Source organism: Meriones unguiculatus, chromosome 20 (genome assembly GCF_030254825.1).
Source record: "Meriones unguiculatus strain TT.TT164.6M chromosome 20, Bangor_MerUng_6.1, whole genome shotgun sequence".
Classification (NCBI taxonomy): Eukaryota; Metazoa; Chordata; class Mammalia; order Rodentia; family Muridae; genus Meriones; species Meriones unguiculatus.
This window is the reverse complement of record NC_083367.1, coordinates 23,720,622-23,744,650: the sequence shown is the minus strand read 5'-3', so window position 1 is coordinate 23,744,650 and position 24,029 is coordinate 23,720,622. Positions and strand designations below refer to the sequence as shown.

Genomic DNA, 24,029 nt, shown 5'->3' with positions numbered 1-24,029 from the left:
CTCCCAGTCCCACCCTCCCTCCTTTTTCCCCCATCCCCACCCTCCCTCCTTTTTCCCCCATCCCCTTCCCTTAGTCCACTGAAAGGGGATCTCTTCTCCTTTGTCATCTGCTTTCAATACAATTTTATTAATAATTTAGGAATGTCATATGTTTATATTTTGAACTTAAAATCATTCTTTTTTTTGTTTCCTCCTAAGTGTACATGGTCTTAGAAGGAGTCTTTTTAAAATTAAAACTAAGATAAATATTCAGCAGAGTAAAAAAAAATTAGCTAATTGGAATTATTGGGTATTTGTTAATCTTGTTGACTGTTAAAAATTTGCCCATTAAAGAGCTGAGTTATAGTCAGTTTAATCAGTTGTCATGTTATTGTGGAATATAGTATATGTTTTTATCTTAACCTATAGTAGATACCATTTTATTTATTTTTCTCAATAGGTATTACTTATATGGAATATAATATTACTTAATAAACTGAATCAGAATAATTATAAAGTTGTGATGTGCACTCTAAGACAGAATCAAGTATAGCAGTTTGTAGCTAAAAATCCTGTTGAACTACTGTTGGTTCTGCTATTTAGATTTATGTTTCTTTCCATAAATGTTTGATTCCCACCTTCCTGGCAGCTCTGCTTTTCTTTTTGGTCATTTAGCCTGCCTCTAGTAGCCCTTCTTCTCCTCATCATGTTCTGTTAGTGTTTTCATGGGTTTTAAAAAATCTAGAATGAGAGAATTACATGTGGGATTTGTGCAAATGTCCCTACTTAAGCATCCTTGAGCACAAATGAACCAAGATGCTGACACTTTGGAGTCGCATTCTTGTTTCCTGATTCTCAACCATGTTCAGAATGATTGGGGCCCAAAGGAAACTGATTTCTAGACAGACAGCATACTCTTTTATTTTGATACACTTACTAAAATGTAAGTTGTTTCACAAATGCTTTTTCTTTAGATTTAATAAAAGAATTCTATTATTGCCTTCTTGTAGTCTTAGTAACATAACAAAAGACCCCAAGGAATTTTTGTTAAAATAATATGTATTTAAAATATTTTAAAAATACAAATTATATAATTTGGCATTAATTTAAAAGTACCTTATAGCACTATACTTTCTGCTAGTTTAATTTTATGTATTAATGCAGCCGGCATTCATTGATCACTTGATATACAAAATATTTTTGACTGGACATTTAAAGTTCAAAAATAGTTAATTCTTTGTTTACTGTTCTCTTAAAGTACATAGTCTTCCTAAGGAAACAGACAACATATGAGACATTCAGAAGTTAGACTAGATGGCTATGATCACCGAGAAACACCCTTGACAAAGGCAACATAAACAAAACACTCTGTCCCTGAAAAGATAAAACCATTGTGCAAAGGAGAGGAAAACTTTACAAAGGTTTGATCACAAATGGATTGAATTCTGTTTGAGGATTCACATTGGATCTGTATAGACTATAATTGTATTTTGGATTGAGGTTTAAGTACCAGTTTCTCGTTTTTAAAAATATTGAGTACCTGATAAACGTAGGAAAGTCTGTACACTTGGGGTCCTAAGGATGGTGGCATGACTGCACAGGCTTCATGCCTGCCTCATGAATCTTTCAGTCTACCAAGTGAAGCAGACAGCAAAGTAGCAGGGAAACAAACAAACAAAAAATCTCCGCTAAAATGTTCACAGAAATCTAGTGTTACACAGGAGAGTATTGTGCACAGCTTTCCTTGGGAGCTGTGATTAGGTTAGGATTCATCAGAATGAGGTCATAAATGTGGACAGGAAGTTACAGGGAGAAAAGGCAGGAATGTTCAATGTGATCTTGAACTGAAGGAGGTCTGGAGTCTAGGTCATCCATGAGGGGAATGGGGAGAGACACCACAGAAAACGGTAGACTAAGTCTAGGTCACATAAGGTCCTATGGCTTCCTCATGGAAGAAGATCAGGCCTAATCACATAGGGCCTTGGAGGCTTCAGTAAGGGTTCTAACTGTAGTCTTGAACCATGGGAAAGATATTAATGATTTGGAATAGGAGAATTTAATATAATTTGTACTTTGAAACAATCAGTCTAAAGGAACTACAAAAGAAAATGAGACAAATTAAAAACACTCATAATACCTTTAACAGGAAATGAAGAATGGTTAGATAAAGGTAGTAAGAGTAGAGAGAAGTGGGGGAGTAATGGAGATATATTTGGATACCAAAAGCTATCATTTAACCCAAAGGCCAATGGCATATATTCCTGGCTTGTACCATCCTTTTCTGGAGAGGACAGGCAGACTGGCAGAGTTATAGCACAAAGATGCTAGATTTGACACCTCCATTTATAATTCCAGCATAGAAACTTTTTAACTGTGTGACCAGGATGGTGGGGTCCCTTGTAAGGGGAGTAGGGACTTTCTCTGGCATGAACTCAGTGGCCAGATCTCAGATTGCCACCCTTTGGGGGATGCACCCTTGCCAGGCGACAGAGGAAGACAATGCAACCAGTCCTGATGAGACCTGATAGTCTCAAATAGACCTGATAGGGTCAAATAGAAGTGGAGGAGGACCTCTTCTATCAGTGGACTAGGAGAGGTGCATGGGGGAGAAGGATGGGATTGGGAGGAGATGAGGGAGAGGACCACAGGATACAAATTGAATAAATTGTAATAAATAATAATAATAATAAAATTTTAAAAAGGAAATATTTTTAGCAAAAAAAAATTTCTGTGCCTTCATAGTTTTTGATATAAAATGCCAGTAATAATGATGCCTCAGATATGGTTCTGAGTGGTGGGCAAACAAGTCCATTTAAGCCATTAGAACAATGACACGTCCCAAAACTAGCATTTTTGCTTATCATTACTGTTTCACTCTGGGAAAGAAGTGCTGCTAAATGTTTTGTTCAGACTTTGAAGCTTTCTATTTGGCTCACGGAATTTGACGGGGAACATCAGATCCTTAGATGAACAGGCTAAGACAAATTTAGTTTTCTGCTATATTACTTAATGCTTCCTGGTAATACACGTATTTACTTATACAGAGACTTTTCTTTTTTGGAAATGACATCAAATATGGATCTTTGTTCCCTTCAGAACTTATCACAACAGGGGATCTTCATCCTGACCAAGGATTTGTCATCACTGATAACATTTTTGGCTAAACCATGCTAGATATATTAAACACCATTTATCACAAGTCTTTACTCATCATCTTAATATGTAAAAGGCTATCAGAGGATCATTTTTCATCATCTTAAGGTTCTTTTTTTAATGGAAAACAGGTCAGGGGAGTTGGTTCAATGCTTTCATTTTTATGTGCAAAAAAAAGAGAAAAAGTTAAATATTTTTTAAAACCTTACTGAAGACTTTAAGTTAAGCCACAGGCAGCAGGTACCTTGTGGTGCCTGAGAAACCTGTTTATTTATTTTAAAATGCCTGCCATGAAGACAAAATGAAAAAAAAAAGTGCACACTGAGGTTTGTGTAAAAGCCAGGAGTTCCTGCAACTCCTTCTTGCCAATGGTGTTTGGCAATGTGTGCGAATGGACTGAATGACTACGAGCTAAGTACCTCTTCTCTTCCCCCTCTGTGCTTAATTGCAGTAGCATAAAACCCCGTCAGCCAGGTTCATGTTCGTGTATTAGACCTGGTTGGCAAACCTAATAGAGAAATCGGTTAGTGCTGCATGTGTGAGATGCACAGAAGATAGGCTCCACTCGTGAGCATCAATTCCAAGCCAGGGACTAGAAAGCAAATGAAGATGGAAACAGATCAGTTAGGTCCCATGGCGATGGTATATGCTTGCTTGCTTGGACTATCCTAGACGTTAATTGCTCTTCTGTACCCACCCACCTCACTTGTTTGTTTCAGGAATACCCATCCTACACAGCCTTTGGCCAAAACCAATATGCTCAGTATTACTCAGCGTCAACCTACGGGGCATATATGCCGTCAAGCAGCACAGCTGATGGCTCATCATCATCAGCCTCAACTTACCAGCTGCAGGAATCTCTCCCAGGACTGACTAGCCAACCAGGTACAGCTCTTCCCCTTTTAAATGTCCTGTGCTAGCTGCTAACATGGAAGAAAATGCACATAGCAGAGACATGCCTGAGATCTGCCTGACAATCACGCTTATGATTAATGAGTTCTAGCTCACTGCATATGACAAGACTCCTGGGCATTTCAGAAATGCCCTTATTAGTTGTGAGACAGGCTGGGAATTCTAACCTCAAAATGATTGTGTGTGTAAGAGTATGCATGCATGAACGGCTCTCTTGTCAGACCCATTCTTTATTCCACACAAAACTTGACAACAAAGAGCAGCTGTAATATCATCTCTCTTGAGTGTAACTGGGGGTTATTTCCTTTTTGCAGGAGGGACTGCATAACTCCTTTACCTGTCGAGTTATCGGTAACTCTAGACAATCAACATTCCTACATTTCTAAGATTTGTAGGATCAGTGGTGGGAAGCTTAATGTCTTTGATCAGTGCTTATTAGTTCTAAAATTATATGAAAAAGTAAAAGAATTCGAATATGTGTCATTTGTTTGTTTTGGAAAATGAGAACGAAGATTGAAGAATGCATTGCTTGATCCTAAGGCTTAGGTGCAATAATCAGCACTCTACAGGGGTAACCAAAGCATACATACACAGAGCGGTGAAAGGGAATGGAGGATTCAGTAATAGACCCAGACACTCGCCAGCAAACGATTGTTGAAAATTATGTGGAGAATTTGTAGTGTCTTTCACCACAAGGTAACAGAAAAACTGGAGAAGAATGACAGTTCAAAAAAAAGTGAAGTAAATAATTATCCTTTGTGTAAAAAACTTTTAGAAGAAAAAAAAAAAGTAGGAAATCTTTGTGATCCTGGGAACACAAGTATTTTCTTAGGTATTATAAACAATCCTTAAAATTATAACTAAACTTTACACATTTTATAAAATTATAACTAAATGATTTTAAAAATTATAAACTGATAAAGATCATTACCAATTCTTAAACAAAGGAATAATACATTGGATTTAATAGAATTAAGAATTTCTCTTTGAAAGGCACTGTTGCAAAAGAACCAAAGGACAAGCTACAAGTTGCAGACAAAATTTTTGTAAAAAACATGCCTGATACAGGACTTCCAGTCTAGTATATAAAGTATTCTCAAAATCGATTAAAACATGAGACTACTTTTTCCCATTTATTTTTATGTATGTGGTTATTTTATAAGCAGTTATGTCTTTATATCATAGGCATGCAATACCTTCAGAGGCCAGAGAGGGCATTGGTTCCCCTGGGACTGTCCGGAGATGCAGACAGTTGTGAGAAGCCATGGGGGTGCTAGGAATTGAACTCAGATCCTCTGAAAGAGCAGCCTACTCTCTTAATTTCTGAGCCATCTCTTCAGCCCCAGAATCTACGCTATTTTATAAATGTTATTGAGCAGGTCTTTTAAGGTCAACTTTTTTTTTTCTTTCTGTTTTATCCACTTTGGAAACAAAAAGGAAGAGAGAAATGTGATTAAAATACTGTAAATTATTTCTAGCTAGAACAGCAAGACGAAGGCAATCCAATTTCATCAATCAAGCAGTATTTATTTAGTCTCTGTTTGGCCCCAACTGTGTGCTGGAAAACAATATTTCATTGGTGATTAAGGTCTCTGATATAAATAGCTTGGGATTAAATAATAAAGCATAGAAGCAAATAGCAAAGGGTATGAGAAGAGAAAATTTCATTCTTAGTAAAAGATTCAGAAGTAAACCATTTCGGATATAATGAAACAACAACATAGCTTTTTTTCCCACAAGTCATAGTCAAGGATCCCTTGTGTTATGAATTATGAAATGACCACATTAATTTTGTTCTTGTGTTTGGAATTCTGAAGGAGTCTGTCATCCATCTGAGTTTTGTCACCTCAGTTAAACATACTTAATTGAAGTCCAAATATATTAAATAGGAAATAACAAAAAGTAAGAAGAGAAGTTTTTAGCAACTTTTATTACAGACTTGTTAAATATTTTCTGCTTTATTTTTAATTAATACCTCTTAATTTATAAATCACACTTTATCATAGCATGCATGTGTAGAAATAAATCCTGGTATTATGGGGTTTGACATTTGTAATTCCTTTCGGAGTCTGTGGTACTGTATTCTCCGTGACAAAGGGAGGTGCTGTGCCATCTCTTTTAAATGTTTTTACCATTGTGATTATTTATTTGTCTATTTGTGTTTATGTGTGTGGCTAAGCACGCAGGATGTACTAATGGCCATGCCCATGCTCAAAAGCACAACATGCATGTTGAACTCAGGAATCGGCTCTCTCCTCCTACTCTGGGAACTCAAAGTCAGCTCAGGAGGCTTGGCAGCTACCCACCGAGCTGTTTGTCTGTTTCCTGTACATCGCTTCTAGCTTTGACCTAGCAAACGTAGTGATGCGCAGTTTGTTTTTGGTGGCCCTACATTACGGTTTCTGTCTGCCTTTTCCTCCCACGTGTTCCCTTCTAGGAATACGTAGTCCTAAAATCATCTTGATTTCCTGACCCTCATTTCCCTTAACTCTTCTGGTCAGACTTTTCTCCATCTTCTGCCTCTCTAAACACTTGTACCAAAGGCAGAGCCAGTCCCCAAGCTGAGGCCAGTGAAGCACTTGGGGTCCCAGATCTGAATAAATGCTCTATCTCAAGATCTTTCATCGTTCTAACCCAAGAGCCTCACTTTCTATCCTAACATTATTGGTGTGTTCCAAATCTGCCTTTGTCTTCTTTCAGCCATGATTTCCTCACACATCTGGCCTTAACTGAAAGACGTAGGAGAAGCAGCACTTAGTAAGCAGTGGAACTACTGTAGGCAAAGGATGCTGCTCTCGTTCTCTACAGCATCAAAGAGATGGCTCCACGGTGAATGCACGGAGACAGGATCACAGGCCTGCTTCTCATCAGGCACAGAGACAGAAACCAGACAGCACATGGGGGGCAGGGTCTGAACTGAACACTGCAGCTACCCTGACTGAACACTCTACACACTCAGGATGCTACGAGCGGCGCGCAGCTTTCATTCACGTCTGATTCATTCATTTTTCTATCTGATCACAGCAATGTTTCTCCCGCAGGGAGGATTTTCATTGCCTATGTTCTGAATATCTCTTTTGTTAACATTAAGAAACTTAATGCAGGCAAGTTCTCATGCTGAAGGGTTTGATGTGAAGGACGCATATTCCAAAGCGATGTTGCTATATGCACTGTCAGAATGCAAACATTTCTCTCTCTTCTGTAGATTATTGGTGTCAACAAATACCATTTGATACCATTTTCTGATTCTATCAGACTTTGCACGTGGATCTTTTCTCAAAGTAGTCCATAGTTTTATTTTAGCATTTTCAGATATGACATGCATCCAAAAAGCAAATAAATCTATAACTATAGGCTTCTTCTTTATTAATGGTGAAATCTGATGGATTTAGATCAAGCACAGGCAAAGAATTTCCCATTAACCGATTGTGCATTTTGGGGGCTTACAGACCAGACCTGACAGTTAGGGCTACAATATATTTTATAAGACATTCACTGTGGACTTACATGTTTAAAATAGAAACATACTTTATCCTTATATTCAATAAGTGACAGCTGCCTGCTCTGATTTACAGATAAACCTAATGAAATAAAGCCGAAGCTAAATATCCCCAACTTACAACGGGCAGTTCTTCAGTACTGTACTGACTAGGGGATAATTATTTGATAGCCCAGAAAAGCCCAAGGTAGCTGGTAATGACTGATGCTATTCAGAAATTGCAAGTAGCATTCAGTTATTTATTTTACCTTATTAGGTAGTTTGACAATGGATTTAAAGACACGCTGCCACGCTGATTAGAAGCAGACATTTCTCTTGCTCTATCCTTATGATCTTTCTCTGTCATTTACATGGAGTTTCTCTAAGGTAAATTATGGTTTTGGTTTGCATTCTAAAAGTTAGCAATGTCTGAAAGGTATTTTTTTTACAGTTCCTCCATGCAAATATTTTAAACTTTTAAAATATAAGTGTGTTTAGTAATATGGAACAACAGTATCCTTGACTGAAAGGCTTGATAAACACCGTACTGCCTTAGTGAACTCAAGTGCTCAGGTTGAAGGAAGGAGCTGGTAAAGCCCTTCCCCTTCTGAGAGGAAGCTGGCTTCCTGCGCATGGTTTAACAGCCATTAGATAACGTCACCGAGCAGAGTGCAACATCTCCGTAATACCAGCAAGAGGGTGGGCATGGAGAGCACTACATGAATTTCTTTGCTGGACCACATTTGCTGCACAGGCCTTGTTGTTGTGCCCTTGTGCAATTATCTGGGTGAAATTGGCAGAGAGACCAGAATCGTCAGCTCTAAACTAGTATGAACAAGAGCTCAATGACTCTTATGCTTATGCTCCTGGCTTTGCCCTTTAATGGCAGAGAGGGTAGCACCTTCAAAAGTCATAGAGGTCAGTCTTCTCGTGAATGGGTGTTCGCTCTCAGAGCCTATGGTCACAGGAAGGGTCTTCCACTTCTGTGAAGTGCCTCCAATTAATGCTCCAGCCACCTCTCTCACATACAGCGGTTAAAGCCGTTCTGACTCCTTTGAACAGTTTTAAATTAGAAATTAAACATCTTTCCACATTTATCAAGTATGATATGTTTTGAAATTTGCATGCACAGTGAAGCAAAACGACTACATGCAGACAACTGATTTTTGCAATACTTTGTGTGCTTTGTTTAAACTGTGGTGACGCTACTTAAAACTCGTTAGGTCCGCAATTAAAAACACCATAACACATTGAAATTAGAGGAGTTTCCAGCTGTGAAATAAATGTCTTGAGTCTAACCTACAAATAGGTATGCATTTTTGTCTGACATCCTCCCTTTAACCACCCCTTTCCCACTCCTTCCGGTAACTACCATTCTACACTCTATTTCTACAGGATCTAATTTTTCATACTCCACATACAGATGAGATCATTTAATATTTGTCTTTCATGACTTAACCACTTAGTGTGATGACCTTCAATGCCATCTGTGTTGTCACAAAAGGGGAAGATTTCTCTCATCTCTGAGGTTTAATGTCATTTGCGTGCATCTTATTCTCATGTCTTGACCCCATATCTTGGAGCAGGAGAGCTACTCCCTGAGATGAGCTGCTTTGTTGATTCCTCAGAGTGGCCAGCGCTGAGACCATATACACACAAAGAATAAAAGTGGACCCAGCGAGCTGCGTTTATATACTTTTGCATACATTTACGTAGCAATAATAATCAGGGCAAGAGGCTATCAATTTGAGAGCTGGGACGGGAGAAGATAGAGAAGGTCTGGAGGGAGGAAAGGGGACAAGGAGAGTGATATAATTCCATTTCTCCATTCACTTATTTAATCATTTTATAGTCTGATTACAGCCTCCTCCTTTTCTCCCAGCCCCACCCCCATACTCCACTCCCCACTCTCCTCCTTCTTCAGGGAAAGGGAGGCCCCCAAGGGGCACCAATCCATCCTGGCTCCTCAAGTCACAACAGGACTAAGATACATGAAAATGTATTTAAAATTATTTTTGAATAAACTTGGGGAGGATATGTCTTAGCAGAATAGCTAGGTTATTCACACAACCTGTTTTTAATCTCTGAGACATTTCAATGCTGTCCTCTTACCCTCAGTCACAGGGTGTTTTGCTTTGGTTTTTTTATCCACAAGTTCCACTCCTTTAAAACTTGTCATTTTCTTATTGGTTGTAGGAGATGTTTACTGTGAATTGTGTGTGTGTGTCAGAGAGAGAGAATCCAATGCTTGTTGCCTTTACTTCTCTTTGATGACAGACATCTTAAGGAGTGTGAGTTTAGATACATAGTTTGAATTTAATTTCTCTAACAATTGTTTATCTTTTCATATGCTAATTTACTGTGTATATATCTTTTTTTAAGAAATATCTACTCTTGGCCTGTTGCTTTTTTTTTTTTTCTAGTCACTGGGTGGTTTAGGTTCCTTATATGTTTTTGATTTTTCATATACATGGCTTCCCAATATTTTTTTTTATTCTGGTGGGATGTTAGATGACTCTTTTGATAAGTAGAAACTGTTGGTTTAGTGGAGAAACTATTAGCCTAGTGGTTAAAGCAGAAATTCTGTAACCACATCAACATCAAAATCAGCTGATTGTTTTTGGTCACAGTGTATCACGTCTGTTGCCAGTTTTTCCATAGTTATAAGATAATAAGGACATGAGTTTTGTGTTGGGTGAGAATTAGATTTAATTCTCTCTGTCTGCCTCTGTCTTTGTCTCTTTTCTGTTTTTGCAGAAAATTGTATTAAAATAATAACATCACCACATAGCCACAAAGGTTGAAATAAAGATAAAGAGTACAAAGGAACAGTGGGATGCTGATGATGGTAGGAGAGTGAATCCTCCCCTGACCCAGCAACGCCAATGCTGGGATAGAAATATATGCAGGAGGGGAGATATTTAACTTTCACACACCCAACACATTGTACCAGCTTTACCTATAACCACCCAACAGTGCAATGGACCCAAGTGTCAATCAGCAGAAAGGACAGAGTATGACGTAGTACTTGAGAGAGTTCTAGGCAAATTAAGGAAAGAGCAAACAGTCTTTCTAAGTTCCCACCCACAAAATGGATTGGGGGTGATGCCAAACACATGCTTTGATACTTCATTTTAAAGGTTGGTCCATAGGAGAGGAGGGCATCCCCTCTCAGTAGACTTGGAAGGGGGCAGGGAGGAGATGAGGGATGGAGGGGAGGATTGGGAAGGAAAGAGGGAGAGGGCCACAGCTGGGATACAAGAGAATGTATGAAATTATTTAAAAATAAAAATAAAAAAACAGAAAACAAAAAAAATGAAGGTTGGTCCATGCTGTACATTGAGAGTTTAATAAAAATGGGGCTATTCTGCACAATTTTCTTCTACAGGCCAGCCGTACATGAAAACACGTTTGCTCGTATTTTTTTTTTTCTGTATCCTTTGAGTGCTTTTAAGATTCTTAACTAACTGGCAAGGAGTCAATGAGAACAGATTCTCCTGTGTTTAGAAGCCCACACACTTCCTGTGACCCCATTTTTTCCCTTCAACACTGCGATAGTTGCTGAATCTCAGGTTTAAATAGCCGATTTGTTCCTGCTAGATTCCTCCACTGCGGATACAGCCCTCAACCGGCTATCCTACCTGTAACTTAAGACAATGATTGGAAGTCTGTCATTTTCTCTTCTCTCAATTCTTGCATTGCTACCAAAAGTAAAACGCGACTTTTCTACTTAAATTGAAATTAATATACAAAAATTATAAAGACAAGGGTCATGTGTACACCCATTATTCCAGCATTTAAAAAGCAAGAGGATCAGGAGCTCAGTGTCGTCCCTGGCTATGAGGGGAGATTGAGGCTAGCATGAGACCTTGTCTCTAAATAAATAAATAAATACATAAAAGAAGAAAACATAAATAAATGAATAAATAATAAAAACAATGAATGTGTGGGCAAAAACAATAAAGGTTTTTTAAGTGCCACCCCAAAAATGTTTTCTATAAGCTTACCTTTAAAGCAAGAGTTAGTTTAGAGCTGAAAAGATGGCTCAGTGCTCGAGGGTACTTTCTGTTCTTGCAGAAGCCCTGAGTTTGGTTCCCAGCACGCATGTCTGGTTACTCATAGAGAGCTGTAACTCCAGCCCAGGGAACCCAGTGTCATCTCCTGGAATTCATAGACAGAAGTATACACATGCAAATACTCTCGCCTACCTACATACACACATACACATAAATAAAAATAACTTTTTAAAGTAAAAATTAATTTGAATCACATTATTTAAAGGAGGGTATTAGGTTTGCATGATTTGCTAACCTAAGGAAATTTTTGTTTCAGTATAACAGTGGAAAACACAGTAGGCTTTGTGTGGTGTTACTTTCAAGGTGCTATGCATTCAAATATCTAAAGCTTAGCCAAATAAGCTGAAACATAAGTTACTGCAAAATAAAGCAACATTCAGACTTGAACTTAAAACATTTTGTTATTGTGCTTCCATCTGTCCATGGTTAAATACTGACAGATGTAACAGTAAGCTGTGCCTTTAAGAGCAAACAACATTTATATTGAGATGCATTTTATATTTTTAGTTTATTTTTATTGAAAAGAGATTTCTTTAATGTAAAATATACCCTGATTATGGTTTCCCCTCCTCCATCTCCTTCCAGATCCTCCCCATGACCTCATGCACCCAAATGCACATCCTTTTTTTCTCTCATTAGAAAACAAACAGGCATCTAAAAAAAAAAAGATAATAAAATACCAAGAAACAAACCTTGAACAAGACAAACAGAAAAACAAAGATATTTTTAAAAGGGTAAGAAACACTTAGCTATAGAGAGACACACATTGGCATGCATAGAAATCAGCTAAAACCACAACAATCCAACTATGTAAGGGAAAGAAATTTAGGGTAAGAAAACTAAAGAAATTCTCAGGCAAAACAGAGAAAAATGCCCAAAAGTATCACTGAGTTGGTTCTCTGTTGGCCACCCACTACTGAGCATGGAGCCTGCCCTTAAGTGTTGTTTGTATACCCAGTGAGACTCCATCAAAGAGAACTAATCTTTCATTTATGAGTGATTTTCAATTAGAGGTAGCTTCTGTTTTGGAAATGGAGACCTGTGCCCACTGGGATTCCATCAGGCTCAGACCGGTGCATGCGGCCACAGTCTCTGTGAGGTCACACGTCAGTCCTGTTGAATCGAGAAGGCCTTCTTTTTTTTCTTGGTGTCCTCCATCCAGTCTTGCGCTTACACTCTTTCCACCTCCTCTTCCCTGAGGTTCCCAGTGCCCTAAAGTGAAGGGTTTGATAAAGACATCCTGTTTTGGACTGTCTCTCACTCTCTGCACATTGTCCAGCTGTGGGTCTCTCTATTTGGTCTCGTTTGCTGCAGGAGGAAGCTTCTCTGATGATGGCTGAGCCAGACACTGGCCTATGAGTTTAGCAGAATGTCACTAATAGTCATTTCTAGGCAGGGTTCTTTTAGCATAACAGCAGTATTTGGAGTTCCCCCAGGTCCCTTGACTATCTAGAATCGGGTTCTACACCACGCAAGTAGCACCAAGGATGGTTTCCATCTCGTGGAGTGCTCCTTAAACCCAGTCAGACATCGGTTGCTTACCCCCACGGGCTTTGTGTCACTATGGCACTAGTGCATCTTGCCTATTGATTGCCTTTGTAGAGCAAATGGTTTGTAGCTGGATTGCTGTTTAGCTCTCTCCTTCAGTAGCACTGAGAATATTTTCAGTATAATAAACACTAGTCCGTAGGGCTGAAAGCTCTATGTAGACATCAGCTCAACTTTTCCATCTTTAGAGAGTTGTGTATATCTTATCTTCAACAATAGGGCCTTATCTTGCCAATGGAGAGCAAACAATAGCCTCACAGTAGCCTGAATTGTTTGGGAGTTTCTAGTTGCTGGGACCCCCTTTGGGCAACAACTAGATTGGATGTATGCCATTCCTGACACTGAAAGCTTTATTTGATAATGAGAAATGTCCAGTTGGGGCTCTCTTTTTTTTTGTGCTATTTGGCAATTTTATTTAAATCATCTTCATATATATATGTATATATATATATATTTCTTTATATACACATCTGCATATATATACACGTTATGAAGTTTTCACTGTATTATGTTTGCATATGACTCCTCAAATCGTCCTGTGTTTTACTTGTGCCTCTCTCTCCTCCTCTCCTCTCCTTTATTTAGGGCAGAGACAGCTAAGAGATATTTTTGATCATGTACCATACAGTATTTCCCAAGCAAAATGTTGTTATCAAAAGAAATGATAAAATGTTAGCTCTATAACAATTACTGTTTCTCAGAAAAGCCATGTTCACTGTATCATTTGCTCAGAATTACTTAATGATCTGTGAATTGTTACATTATATTTTATTTTAATTTAATGATAAATCAAGATTTTCATATTAGTTATTATTTATAAACACATTGTTTAATTTTAATGTAGCTTGCTACCTGACTTGGTCTAGAGATTTTCATTTTATCAATAAGACTTAAATTAAATATAAATCTCATTCAGCCTCAAAAAACTTTAAAGATACTTATCCAGAATTCAATATAAACTAAAATAAATAAAATAAAGATACAGTACAAGTGAGTAAAATTTTTGAAGTACTATTGCAAGTCTAGCTGGCTTTTAGGCTTTGCCTTGTAACTTCAATTTACTCTAATACAAGCTTTCTGCTGGTCAGTTCTTCCCCTTGCTAGAATCCATGGGCACTAACTTTGCATGAGTCCAGATTTCAGGAACCTCTATGACTAAAGAACCCAATTAACTAAAGTGTCTGAAACATCACATGATGGCTGAATGGAGGGAGTGACTTGTTCTGGGTGCTCATGTACAGGGGTGTTAGCATATGTGCAGAGTAGGTAGACCAGAACTCCTTGATACCTGTCCTGAGCATGGTAGGATGAGAGTCAGTAAATCCTTTGTAGAAGGGCACTGGAGAGAGAGGACAGAACTGACCCTCCCCCGGATATCAGCTGGCAGATAATAACTCTGAGGGGATTTAATCTAATAGGCTCAAAGACATCACCTGTCTGGAAAGATAAAGGCTGAGCCTGTCTACTGAATTTGTCAATCTGATGTTTACTCAGGACTCTCAATAAAGTATGTCTATTCAAGTTTTGGTGAACAAAAAATTAGATTTTTACTAAGCTGGATATCAGTGAATAGAAATAATTGTACCATATAGTAGTGTAACTATTGTCTATTTATAGCTATTAAGCACTTACAACACTGCAATATGAGCAAGATTCTAAAAATTTGTTATAAAAGTAATAAAGATAAAATTTTCCTTGGTAATTTTTTATATTGATTACACGTTAAAATGGTATTTTGTATATGCTGCATTAATATGAGTTAATTTTACATGTCTCTTTTTACCTTCTAACATAATTGCTAGAAAACTTAAAACTGTATGTGTGGTCAAGCTTATAGTTTTCATTGAGAGGCAGTAGTATGGACTATTGTCTTATGAAGCTTCATTTGGGGGGACCAGAGAGGAAGGGGAGAGAGACCAGACAGGAATGAAGCAATGAGACACATTCAATAAGAGTGTGGAAGGGGGTCAAGTTTGCAGGTGAAGTGTGGGGCTGACCCAGAAGACACCGTGTGCTCTGGAATGTGACCCAAAAGGAGTTGAGGATAGACCCAAACACAGATAAAAAAAAATGGAAGTGAAAGTACAGTCAGGAAGCTGAAGGGTTTGGGGCATATAAAAGGCATTTGGATGTCTTTGAGGAACGCATATGAGATCGTTACTGTATAGGAGTCTGGTAAGTAATAATGAAGGCTTGTAGCTGTTCTAGAACTAAACAGCTCTTGACGCAATCGTGTTGCTTGTAGGAGAGTTTGACACGGTACAGAGTCCCTCCACACCAATCAAAGATCTTGATGACAGAACATGTAGAAGTTCTGGGTCAAAGTCTCGAGGAAGAGGCCGGAAAAACAATCCTTCCCCACCTCCAGACAGCGACCTAGAGGTATGCCTGCTTATCGCTATGAAATGTAAGATACTCGCTTTTACTGAATGGTATGGTCCATACTTTGCACACCTAGTAAGTTTCAAAATATAGATAATACTATATATGTATATAATATGTGTAATACATACCATGGCCATACTTTGTCTTAGGTAACTTAGATTTGAGTTTTGAGGGTTTTTCCATCATAATGGCAAATTTTAAAACAACAAACTTGAAGGTAAGTGCACCCTGAAAGTTAAAGACAAAGATAATTTCAGTTTTTCATTCAAAATGAACCAAAAAAAAAAAAAAAAAACAGCCATTGCTTGTGGAATGATAGCCCAAGAAAATATATTTCTAAGAATATCAAGGCAATCTGTGTGGAAAGAAAAATAGTAAAAACTTGTCAATGAATATATATATAAATATATGTATGTGTGTGTTAAAATTGTCACATTTGTGGACTTTTAACATATTTTGCCATTTGTGAGCTTTTTAGAAATAAAAACTTCATTAAGCAAGTTGAGTTTCTATTATAAAACACCAAAAAACTATCATTGGCCATTCTATGTTCTCACACAATCACATATTGTAACTGAAGGAAAAAAAATAGTTTTCAGATATATGCGATCAAGTAGCAGGCATTGTGCCTCATTTTAAGAGATTTATATGAATATACTAGAGAAATGAAAGGCATTCTAATATCTGGTGGTGAGTTGGTAAATGAGAGCTAGGAACCCTAGTTGACAGAGGGCAGGGTGGAGACATTGGCTCATTCCAGAGAATTCAACATCCTGCACTTTAGGAGAGTCATTCAGTGCAGCCCAAATTCTGGATTCTCTTCCAGGGTCAAATGCAAATTCCACCTGATGCTTGTGTGGAATCTCCTAAATTTGTAGGGAGCTGTCTCTGACTCCTTTGCCTGCTTGTTGTAACTTGTTTTACCATGTTTGGTGAATATCCCAGGGAGGCCTGTTTTGTTTTTTGGGCTTTGTTTGTTTGTTTGTTTTGTTTTTTAAGAGAAACAGAAGAGAAGTGGATCTGAGGGAAAGGGTAGGTGGGGGAAGGGACTGTGAGGAGTAGAGCAGGGAAAAACTATGGTCATGATGTAATTATGAGAGAAGAATAGAACAAGAAAAACCTCACAAAAATTTAAAAAAGATTAAAATTTTTAAAAAGGAATAAATATTGGAAGGGGATGAATTGTTTTGTAAGCCAGTCAAGATCACAAGAAAAGGAACATTTTTTTTTAACTATGTAAGATACATGCTCTTAAACCGTTTTGACATCGATCTTTTCTCTTCAGCGTGTGTTTGTCTGGGACTTGGATGAAACCATCATCGTCTTCCATTCTCTCCTCACGGGTTCTTATGCACAGAAGTACGGCAAGGTAAGAAATCAAGAGCTTATTCCTAGAAGTGTTCAGGGTTTAACTGGTCAAAACCTCAAAGTCTTTTTAAAGCTGCTTTTTTCTCACTGTAGTCTGTCCAGTCTTCTGATGGTCATGCTTGATCACGGCAGCTTGCTGTTCTCAAACGTGTGCTGGCAACTTTGCAGAGTTAGAAGTTGCCTTTACCTGAGACCTTAGGTCTCAAGACCTAAGGTCCTATTCTCACAGGTGGATAACATTCTTTCACTTGCACACAAAGGCTCACCGCCTCACAGCCTCACAGCCTTTCTGTCTTGCTGTTGCTTCTGTAGTGGGTTTCTTAAAATGCCACCATCACATCTGTGTGAGCTCTGTGGCCTGGACTGACACAACCATGGGAGGCTGCTCTAATGGAAACATGGGCGCTCAGGCCATCGCTGGCTTTGATGCTGTTGGTGGGGTTTGCTCTGAACAGAGCCTGGCGGGAACGTGTGGGCCTGATTGCCGCTGCTGTATTGAAACATGTGGTCAGCACTGGTTCCTTCCCATCCCACAGTCACACCTACAGAAACGCCATGTGACACATTGGATGGTTTCTTATGTCCTGTCCTCATGCTGAATAGTAACTGTTACAATACGTTCCAGTGTGTCTTATTTTTTATTTTATTTTTATTTATGTGTATGTATTTGTATGTGCATGTGCACAAGCATACAGGTGACCACGAATGCCAGAAGGAGGTCTCAGACTTATAAGTGTGAAATTAGTCCGTATATAACTGCTGCGAAGTGGACCAAGGTCCTCTGGAAGAGCAGAAAGTGCCTTTAACCACCGAGCCATCTTTCTATCCCTACGTGTGACTTTATAAATGTTTACTTTGGATGAATCTATATAGTAATTTTGTTTTTATTTTCTACGTAGATATAAAAGCTAGTAATTTTTTAACAACCATTTACCAAAAAGTATCTTTGCCCCTTAATCACCACAACCATCTGACGCATTTGTCTTGAAACTATACTTTCAGAAATCACTTCCGTAATTCATGAAAGAGTTGTCTCCGAAGCAGGATATAGACACAGACATTTCTGGTGGGATGAGGAAAGAGTGTGTGGAATATAAAACCAAATATGCATGCCCAAATTTGTATTTCATATTTATTTTTATTTCCTGTTTCATGCTGGGCTGTTTTATAAACGCACCAGGGAGTTCAGGCTGCTGTAACAAAGCATGATCACAGTTTATCACTACATTATAGTCATAAATCTGGAGTACAAAATCAAAGTTCTGTGACTGGCAGGATAGGTAATGCAAACTTTTTCAGATTGCAATCTGAGGATTTTTTTTAAACACTTGATTTTTCAAAAACATGCCATGAGCCACGTTTAAGCAACAGTGATAGTTTGTGCAGCTACATTTCATATTAAAGGAAAGCTTGAAATAAACAGCCCATCTTGAAGGTATATGACCTCACATAAAGGTCCCTCCAAGCCTCCCCACTGGAGACTGCCCTGGGTTGCTCCCATCTCAGCCCAGTGGTGGGACTCGCCTGCTGGACTCGCCTTTACACCCTTAGCATACTCCTCTTCATCCTTTTCTAGGAATCTGAATCCTTTATATCATGAGATCATTTGGACCTCCAAAATGGAATCTAAAGAGCATCATAATATGTCATTGTGTATTTTTGTTTGTGTGTTTGTTTGTTTCTGTTAAACTGGGGACAGCACAGTCTTCTTGCCTAGGGCCTGTGGTCTCAGTCTGACCTGAAGAAAATCCTCTATATGAAGGCTGAGGTCTTCTTACAGAATTTCATGCCTGAAGCCTTTGAAACTGAACTACAGAAAATACAGAGAGAATGAGGCAAAAGAGTCAAGGGGGTATGAAGAGAACAAGACATACAGAGAATCCCAAGAGCCTGAGGAGGCAGAACCAGCTGTACCCATATACTGGGCAAAGGGAAAGTTGACAAAAATTCCCCACAGGACACCCTCATTCTCTTCCACCCAGCTTTTTTTTTCTCTCTTCTACTATTGAACTTCTCTCTCTTTAAAAAAGGTTTCACCCTGAGATTTAAAATTGAAGAGGGAAGTAAAAATTTCTCCCTCTGATGAATTGTCTGTATGAAAGGTCTCAAGCCTCATGAGTCTCCCCAGTGAGTTCTTACAGTCATGGACCTGGCCTTCCCTTCCCTTTTTGCTATGAGTTGAGACCACACAAGCTACTCACTAGAGTATATCAAGGCCAACCCCATCACCAGGCCCCACACGCCCAGGACCCCAGAACCTTCATCCAAAATTGGCTTTTCTAAGTCACCCCATCTCAGGTATTGTGCTACAGCAACAGGAAACAGCCACCACACTGTCCCGGTGTGACACACACCAGTGTTTCTCTCGGGCTCACATTCTGAATTCTCCCCCCTTCCCCAGCCACTAGCTCCGTTCTGAGAGGTTACAAAGCTTTGAGGATGAAGGACACACATAGCAAAGGGAACCACATCGGTTGGTGCAGGCCTCGAGGGGTTCTGGCCAGCCTCTGACTTCTCCTTCAGGCCTCAGCCAGACGTGGGCCACCACAGTCCACGGTCCCACCACGGCTCTGCTCCAGGGAGTGAGGCAAAGCGAGTGTGAGCTGAAACGTTGGAAACCATGAGCCAAAATAAATCTTTCCTTCTTCAAACAAAAGGACCGTGAGTCAGCAGGGAAGCTCGATTGACGACTCAGTTGACTCACAGTCTGGCTGAGTCTAAGAGCAAACCGAAAGCCAAGATCTCAGGAGGGGTGAATCACTGACAAACCTCTCAAGAGGAACTGGGAAATTTTCTACATGCTTTATCTTGGTTTAAAAAAAAAAAATCCAGTTCTTCCATGTGTTAATCAGTGGACCTTAAAGAAAATCCATGGTGAATTCATGTGAGGACTGCTTACATTTTATGGTGTGTCAGTGCAAACCATCATATTGAAATAGCTCTGAGATAGTTTGATGTAAACAATCTTCTGGTGAGATTGAATTCATCAGCTCTCCAACGACTTTATGTGCTGATGGAAATTTTAGCCACTAGTTGAAAAACCAATTTCACTGCACTTAACAATAGTGATGAAGATGGGGCTGGAGAGATGGCTCAGCTATGTTAGAAGCTCTGCTCTGCCCCCAAATAACAACCATCTGTAACTCCAGCCCAAAGCATCTGATGCCCTCTTCTGGCCACTGCAAGCTGCTGCACACACATAGAGCACAAAAACTCATGAGGACACAGACTCATACACATATTTTTAAAAGTAACTGGGACCATTAGTTTTGGAAGGTGGGCAAAAGATCTTAAGAGTTGTGTAGACTTGAAATTGCTCATGTATATTCAGTGCATTTCATGTCTTAACTCACTCATGTATTAAAATCATTACACTTATTTATGTGTGTGTGTGTGTGTGTGTGTGTGTGCATATTCTCTGGCTGCATATGTGGCATTCAGAGGACTACTTTTACAAGTTGGTCCTCTCCTTCCATGATAGGAATCCCAGGGATCAAATCCAATCAGGAAGATCAGCAGCAAGCTCCTTAACCCTGAGCCATCTTGCCATCTGGCAGTTTTAATTCACAGCTTGGTGTAGGGGTGATTTTCCAGGCTTGAAGTGAGGTGTTCTATATGCATTTGGTGTATCTAGCCTACAGAGTGTCATGATGCAAAATATTTAAGACTAGGACTTCTGCAGCTGTCAGGAAGAGGTGAGAGATAAGAGACCTCCTCTGATCCATGCAAAGCAAGTCCCCTCTCCTATTATTAATTCTCAGTCACCCACAGTGGGTTTACAGAGGCCTAGACTTGCTCTGAATATATCCTGTTATGACTCCGAAATTGACCTACACATTAAAGAGCCACTGAGCCTGGGTAGGCTGCTGGACAAATCGTTTGTCCTCTGAAGCATCTTTTTTTTTTTTTATCAGAAAGTGGTTTTTAGTGGTAGGATGTGCCAGTAGTCATGGCACATGAAAGACTAAGAAAGTAAGATTGTGACTTCAAGGCCAGCATGGGCTGTATAGTAGATTCCAGGCCAGCCTGAGTACATAGCAAGACCCTGCCTCAAAAGAAATGAGCAGTATTGAACTTAAAACCTGAAAAGAAGATAAGGTGATTGTCTTCCTGCTGGAGTGAGTTGGGTGGGTTAAATGAGATTACATGAAGAAGACTTAGCTATGAACAGTGTCTACATGTAGAAAAATGAAAATAGATCCATACTTATCACCCTGCACAAAACTGAAGTCCAAGTGGATCAAAGACCTCAACATAAAACCAGACACATTAAATCGGTTAGAAAAAAAAAGTGGGGAAGAGCCTAGAACTCATTGGCACAGGAGACAACTTCCTGAACAGAACACCAACAGCACAGGCTCTAAGAGCAACAATCAATAAATGGGACCCCATGAAACTGAAAAGCTTCTGTAAAGCAAAGGACACCATCATCAAAACAAAACAAATGCCTACAGATTGGGAAAGGATCTTTACCAACCCTTTATCTGACAGAGGGCTAATATCCAGTATATATAAAGAACTAAAGAAGTTGAAAAGCAGCAAACCAAGTAATCCAATTAAAAAATGGGGAACAGAGCTAAACAGAAAACTCTCTGTAGAGGAATATCGAATGGCAGAAAACACAAAGAAATGCTCAATGTCATTAGCCATTATGGAAATGCAAATCAAAATGACCCTGAGATTTCACCTTACACCCATCAGAATGGCCAAGATGAAAAACTCAAGTGACAACACGTGCTGGAGAGTTTGTAGAGAAAGGGGAACCCTCCTCCACTGCTGGTGGGAATGCAAACTTATACAACCACTCTGGAAATCAATCTGATGCTTTCTCAGACAACTAGGAATAGTGCTTCCTCAAGATCCAGCCATACCACTCTTAGGCATATATCCAAAAGAGGCTCAAGTACACAATAAGGACATCTTCTCAACCATGTTTGTATCAGCCTTATTTCTAATAGTCAAAAGCTGAAACAGCCCAGATGCCCCTCAACTGAAGAGTGGATGCAGAAATTGTGGTACATCTACACAATGGAGTATTACTCTGCAATGAAAAGTAAGAAAGTAAGGAAATCATGAAATTTGCAGGTAAATGGTGGGACCTGGAATGGATCATCCTGAGTGAGCTGTCCCAGAAGCAAAAAGGCACACACGGTATATACTCACTCATATAGACATATAATATGGGATAAATCTACTAAAATCTGTGTATCTAAAGAAACTAATCAAGAGGGAGGACCTTGACTAAAATACACAATCCCCATCCTGAAAGGAAAAGAGGATGGACATCAGAAGAAGACGAAAACAGGAAACAAGTTAGGAACCTGCCTCAGAGGGTCTCTGAAAGGCTCTGCCCTGCAGACTATCAAAGCAGATGCTGAGACTTATGGCCAACTGTTGGGCAGTGTGCATGGAATCTTATGAAAGAAGAGGGAAATAGCAAAATCTGGAGAAGACAGGAACCCCACAAGGAGAGCAACAGAACCAGAAAATTTGAATACAGGGGTCTTTCCAGAGACTCATACTCTAACCAAATACCATGCATGGAGATAACCTAGAACCCCTGCACAGATGTAGACCATAGCAGTTCAGTGTCCAAGTGGGTTACATAGTAATGGGAAGAGGGACTGCCTCTGACATAAACTGATTGGCCTGCTCTTTGATCACCTCCCCCTGAGGGGGGAGCAGTCTTACCAGGCCACAGAAGATGACAATGCAGCCACTCCTGATGAGATCTGATAGACTAAGATCAGAAGGAAGGAGATGGGGACCTCCCCTATTAGTGGACTTGGGGAGGGTCATGCGTGAAGAAGTGGGAGGGAGGGTGGGATTAGGAGGGGAGGAGGGAAAGATTTATGGGGGATACAAAGTGAATAAAGTGTAATGAATAAAAGCTAAAAAAAATTAAAAAAAGAAATTTGGGCAAGTGGATGCTTTTTAGGAAATGTGCTTCTTCCATTTGTATCTGTCAATTTACCCTTCAGTATGAGGCTCTCTGTTCAGTGACAAGAACTCAACAGTGATTACAGTCAGGGTGGCTATAGTCAGGTTTTGAAGTATATAAAGTAAATGAAAACAGGATTGAATTTGCAAGCAGAAAAAAAAAAAAAAAAAACAGACCCGTGTGTGTTAGTGTATTCCTTAGTCCAAGCCCTCAGGAATCTAAGGCAGAAAGAATTCTAATGAGTTTAAGGTCAAATAAAATGTATAGTTTGCTCGTGGTTGCTCACAGCATGTGCCTGTGCCCATGTATGTAATAAATACACAAGCAGAATGTACATGCATAGACTAAATTTGAATCCAGGGCAGAGAGACCTGTCAAAGTCTGCCTGCGGGAGATGGAGAGGAAATGGTAGCTATTGTCTTCTTTTCAGAGCTTTGTGTCTGACATGTATTTATTTTAGAGGCTCTTTTCTGCTAGGTTGAATGGTGTTAGGTGATATTATGAAAGTTCCAGGGCCAGGTAACTGTTCCTGAAATGATTTTGATGTTGGTGTGTGTGTGTAAGTTGTTTTTATTTCCTCTTATGAGGAAATGAAATGAGAGCTATACCCAAGCTTTTCTAATACATGGCTTAGGCTGAGTCCAGAGTGTTTCTATCTGGCTGTCCCTGGGCCTAGGCCTCGAAGCTTCAAGCCTCCGTACAATCTTATCTAAGGCCTAGAATGTTTCCAGCCTCTGAAACTTACTGCTGAATAAACTCACCCTCTCTAGTTCTTTCTTAGCTCTGGCTGGCTGGTTCAACTCAGCTGTTCTAGCTCAAAACTTCTCTCCAAGCAGACTGGTTCAACCTGGCTTCTCTCAGCTTCTGACTGAATTGCTCTGCTTGACCTCAAACTCTAGCAAACTGTTCTAATCTTCTGGCTCCTCATTCTCTGGCTCATTCTGTCTTCACTTGTATTAGTTTGTTCTTTCTTCAACCTGTCTCTGTAAAACTGTCCCATAAAGCTGCCTACTTTCTATCTCTCCCTCTGCCCTGCTCTCTTAAGTGGTCTCTCTTTCCTCTCTGTTCTCGTGGGAATTGGACATATCCTAGTCTGTCAAATCTTTCTCTCATTCATCACCTTGTCTACCTCTCGGTTAGACATCACTTTCAAATGTGAGTGTGTCCTTCTACCAACTTACTTTATCTT

The 24,029-nt window shown here is 39.4% G+C and overlaps 1 protein-coding gene across 4 annotated transcripts in view; it reads left to right on the top strand.

The window, feature by feature from the left end:
* Window positions 1-24,029, top strand: part of Eya4 (EYA transcriptional coactivator and phosphatase 4) — a 253,327-nt gene that overhangs the window by 201,424 nt on the left and 27,874 nt on the right. For all 4 annotated transcript variants that reach the window (XM_060373192.1, XM_060373193.1, XM_060373194.1 and 1 more), the window contains 3 exons: window positions 3,852-4,017; window positions 15,392-15,528; window positions 16,817-16,900. In XM_060373192.1, the coding sequence (XP_060229175.1) occupies window positions 3,852-4,017; window positions 15,392-15,528; window positions 16,817-16,900 (387 nt within the window). The remainder of the gene's footprint in view (window positions 1-3,851; window positions 4,018-15,391; window positions 15,529-16,816; window positions 16,901-24,029) is intronic.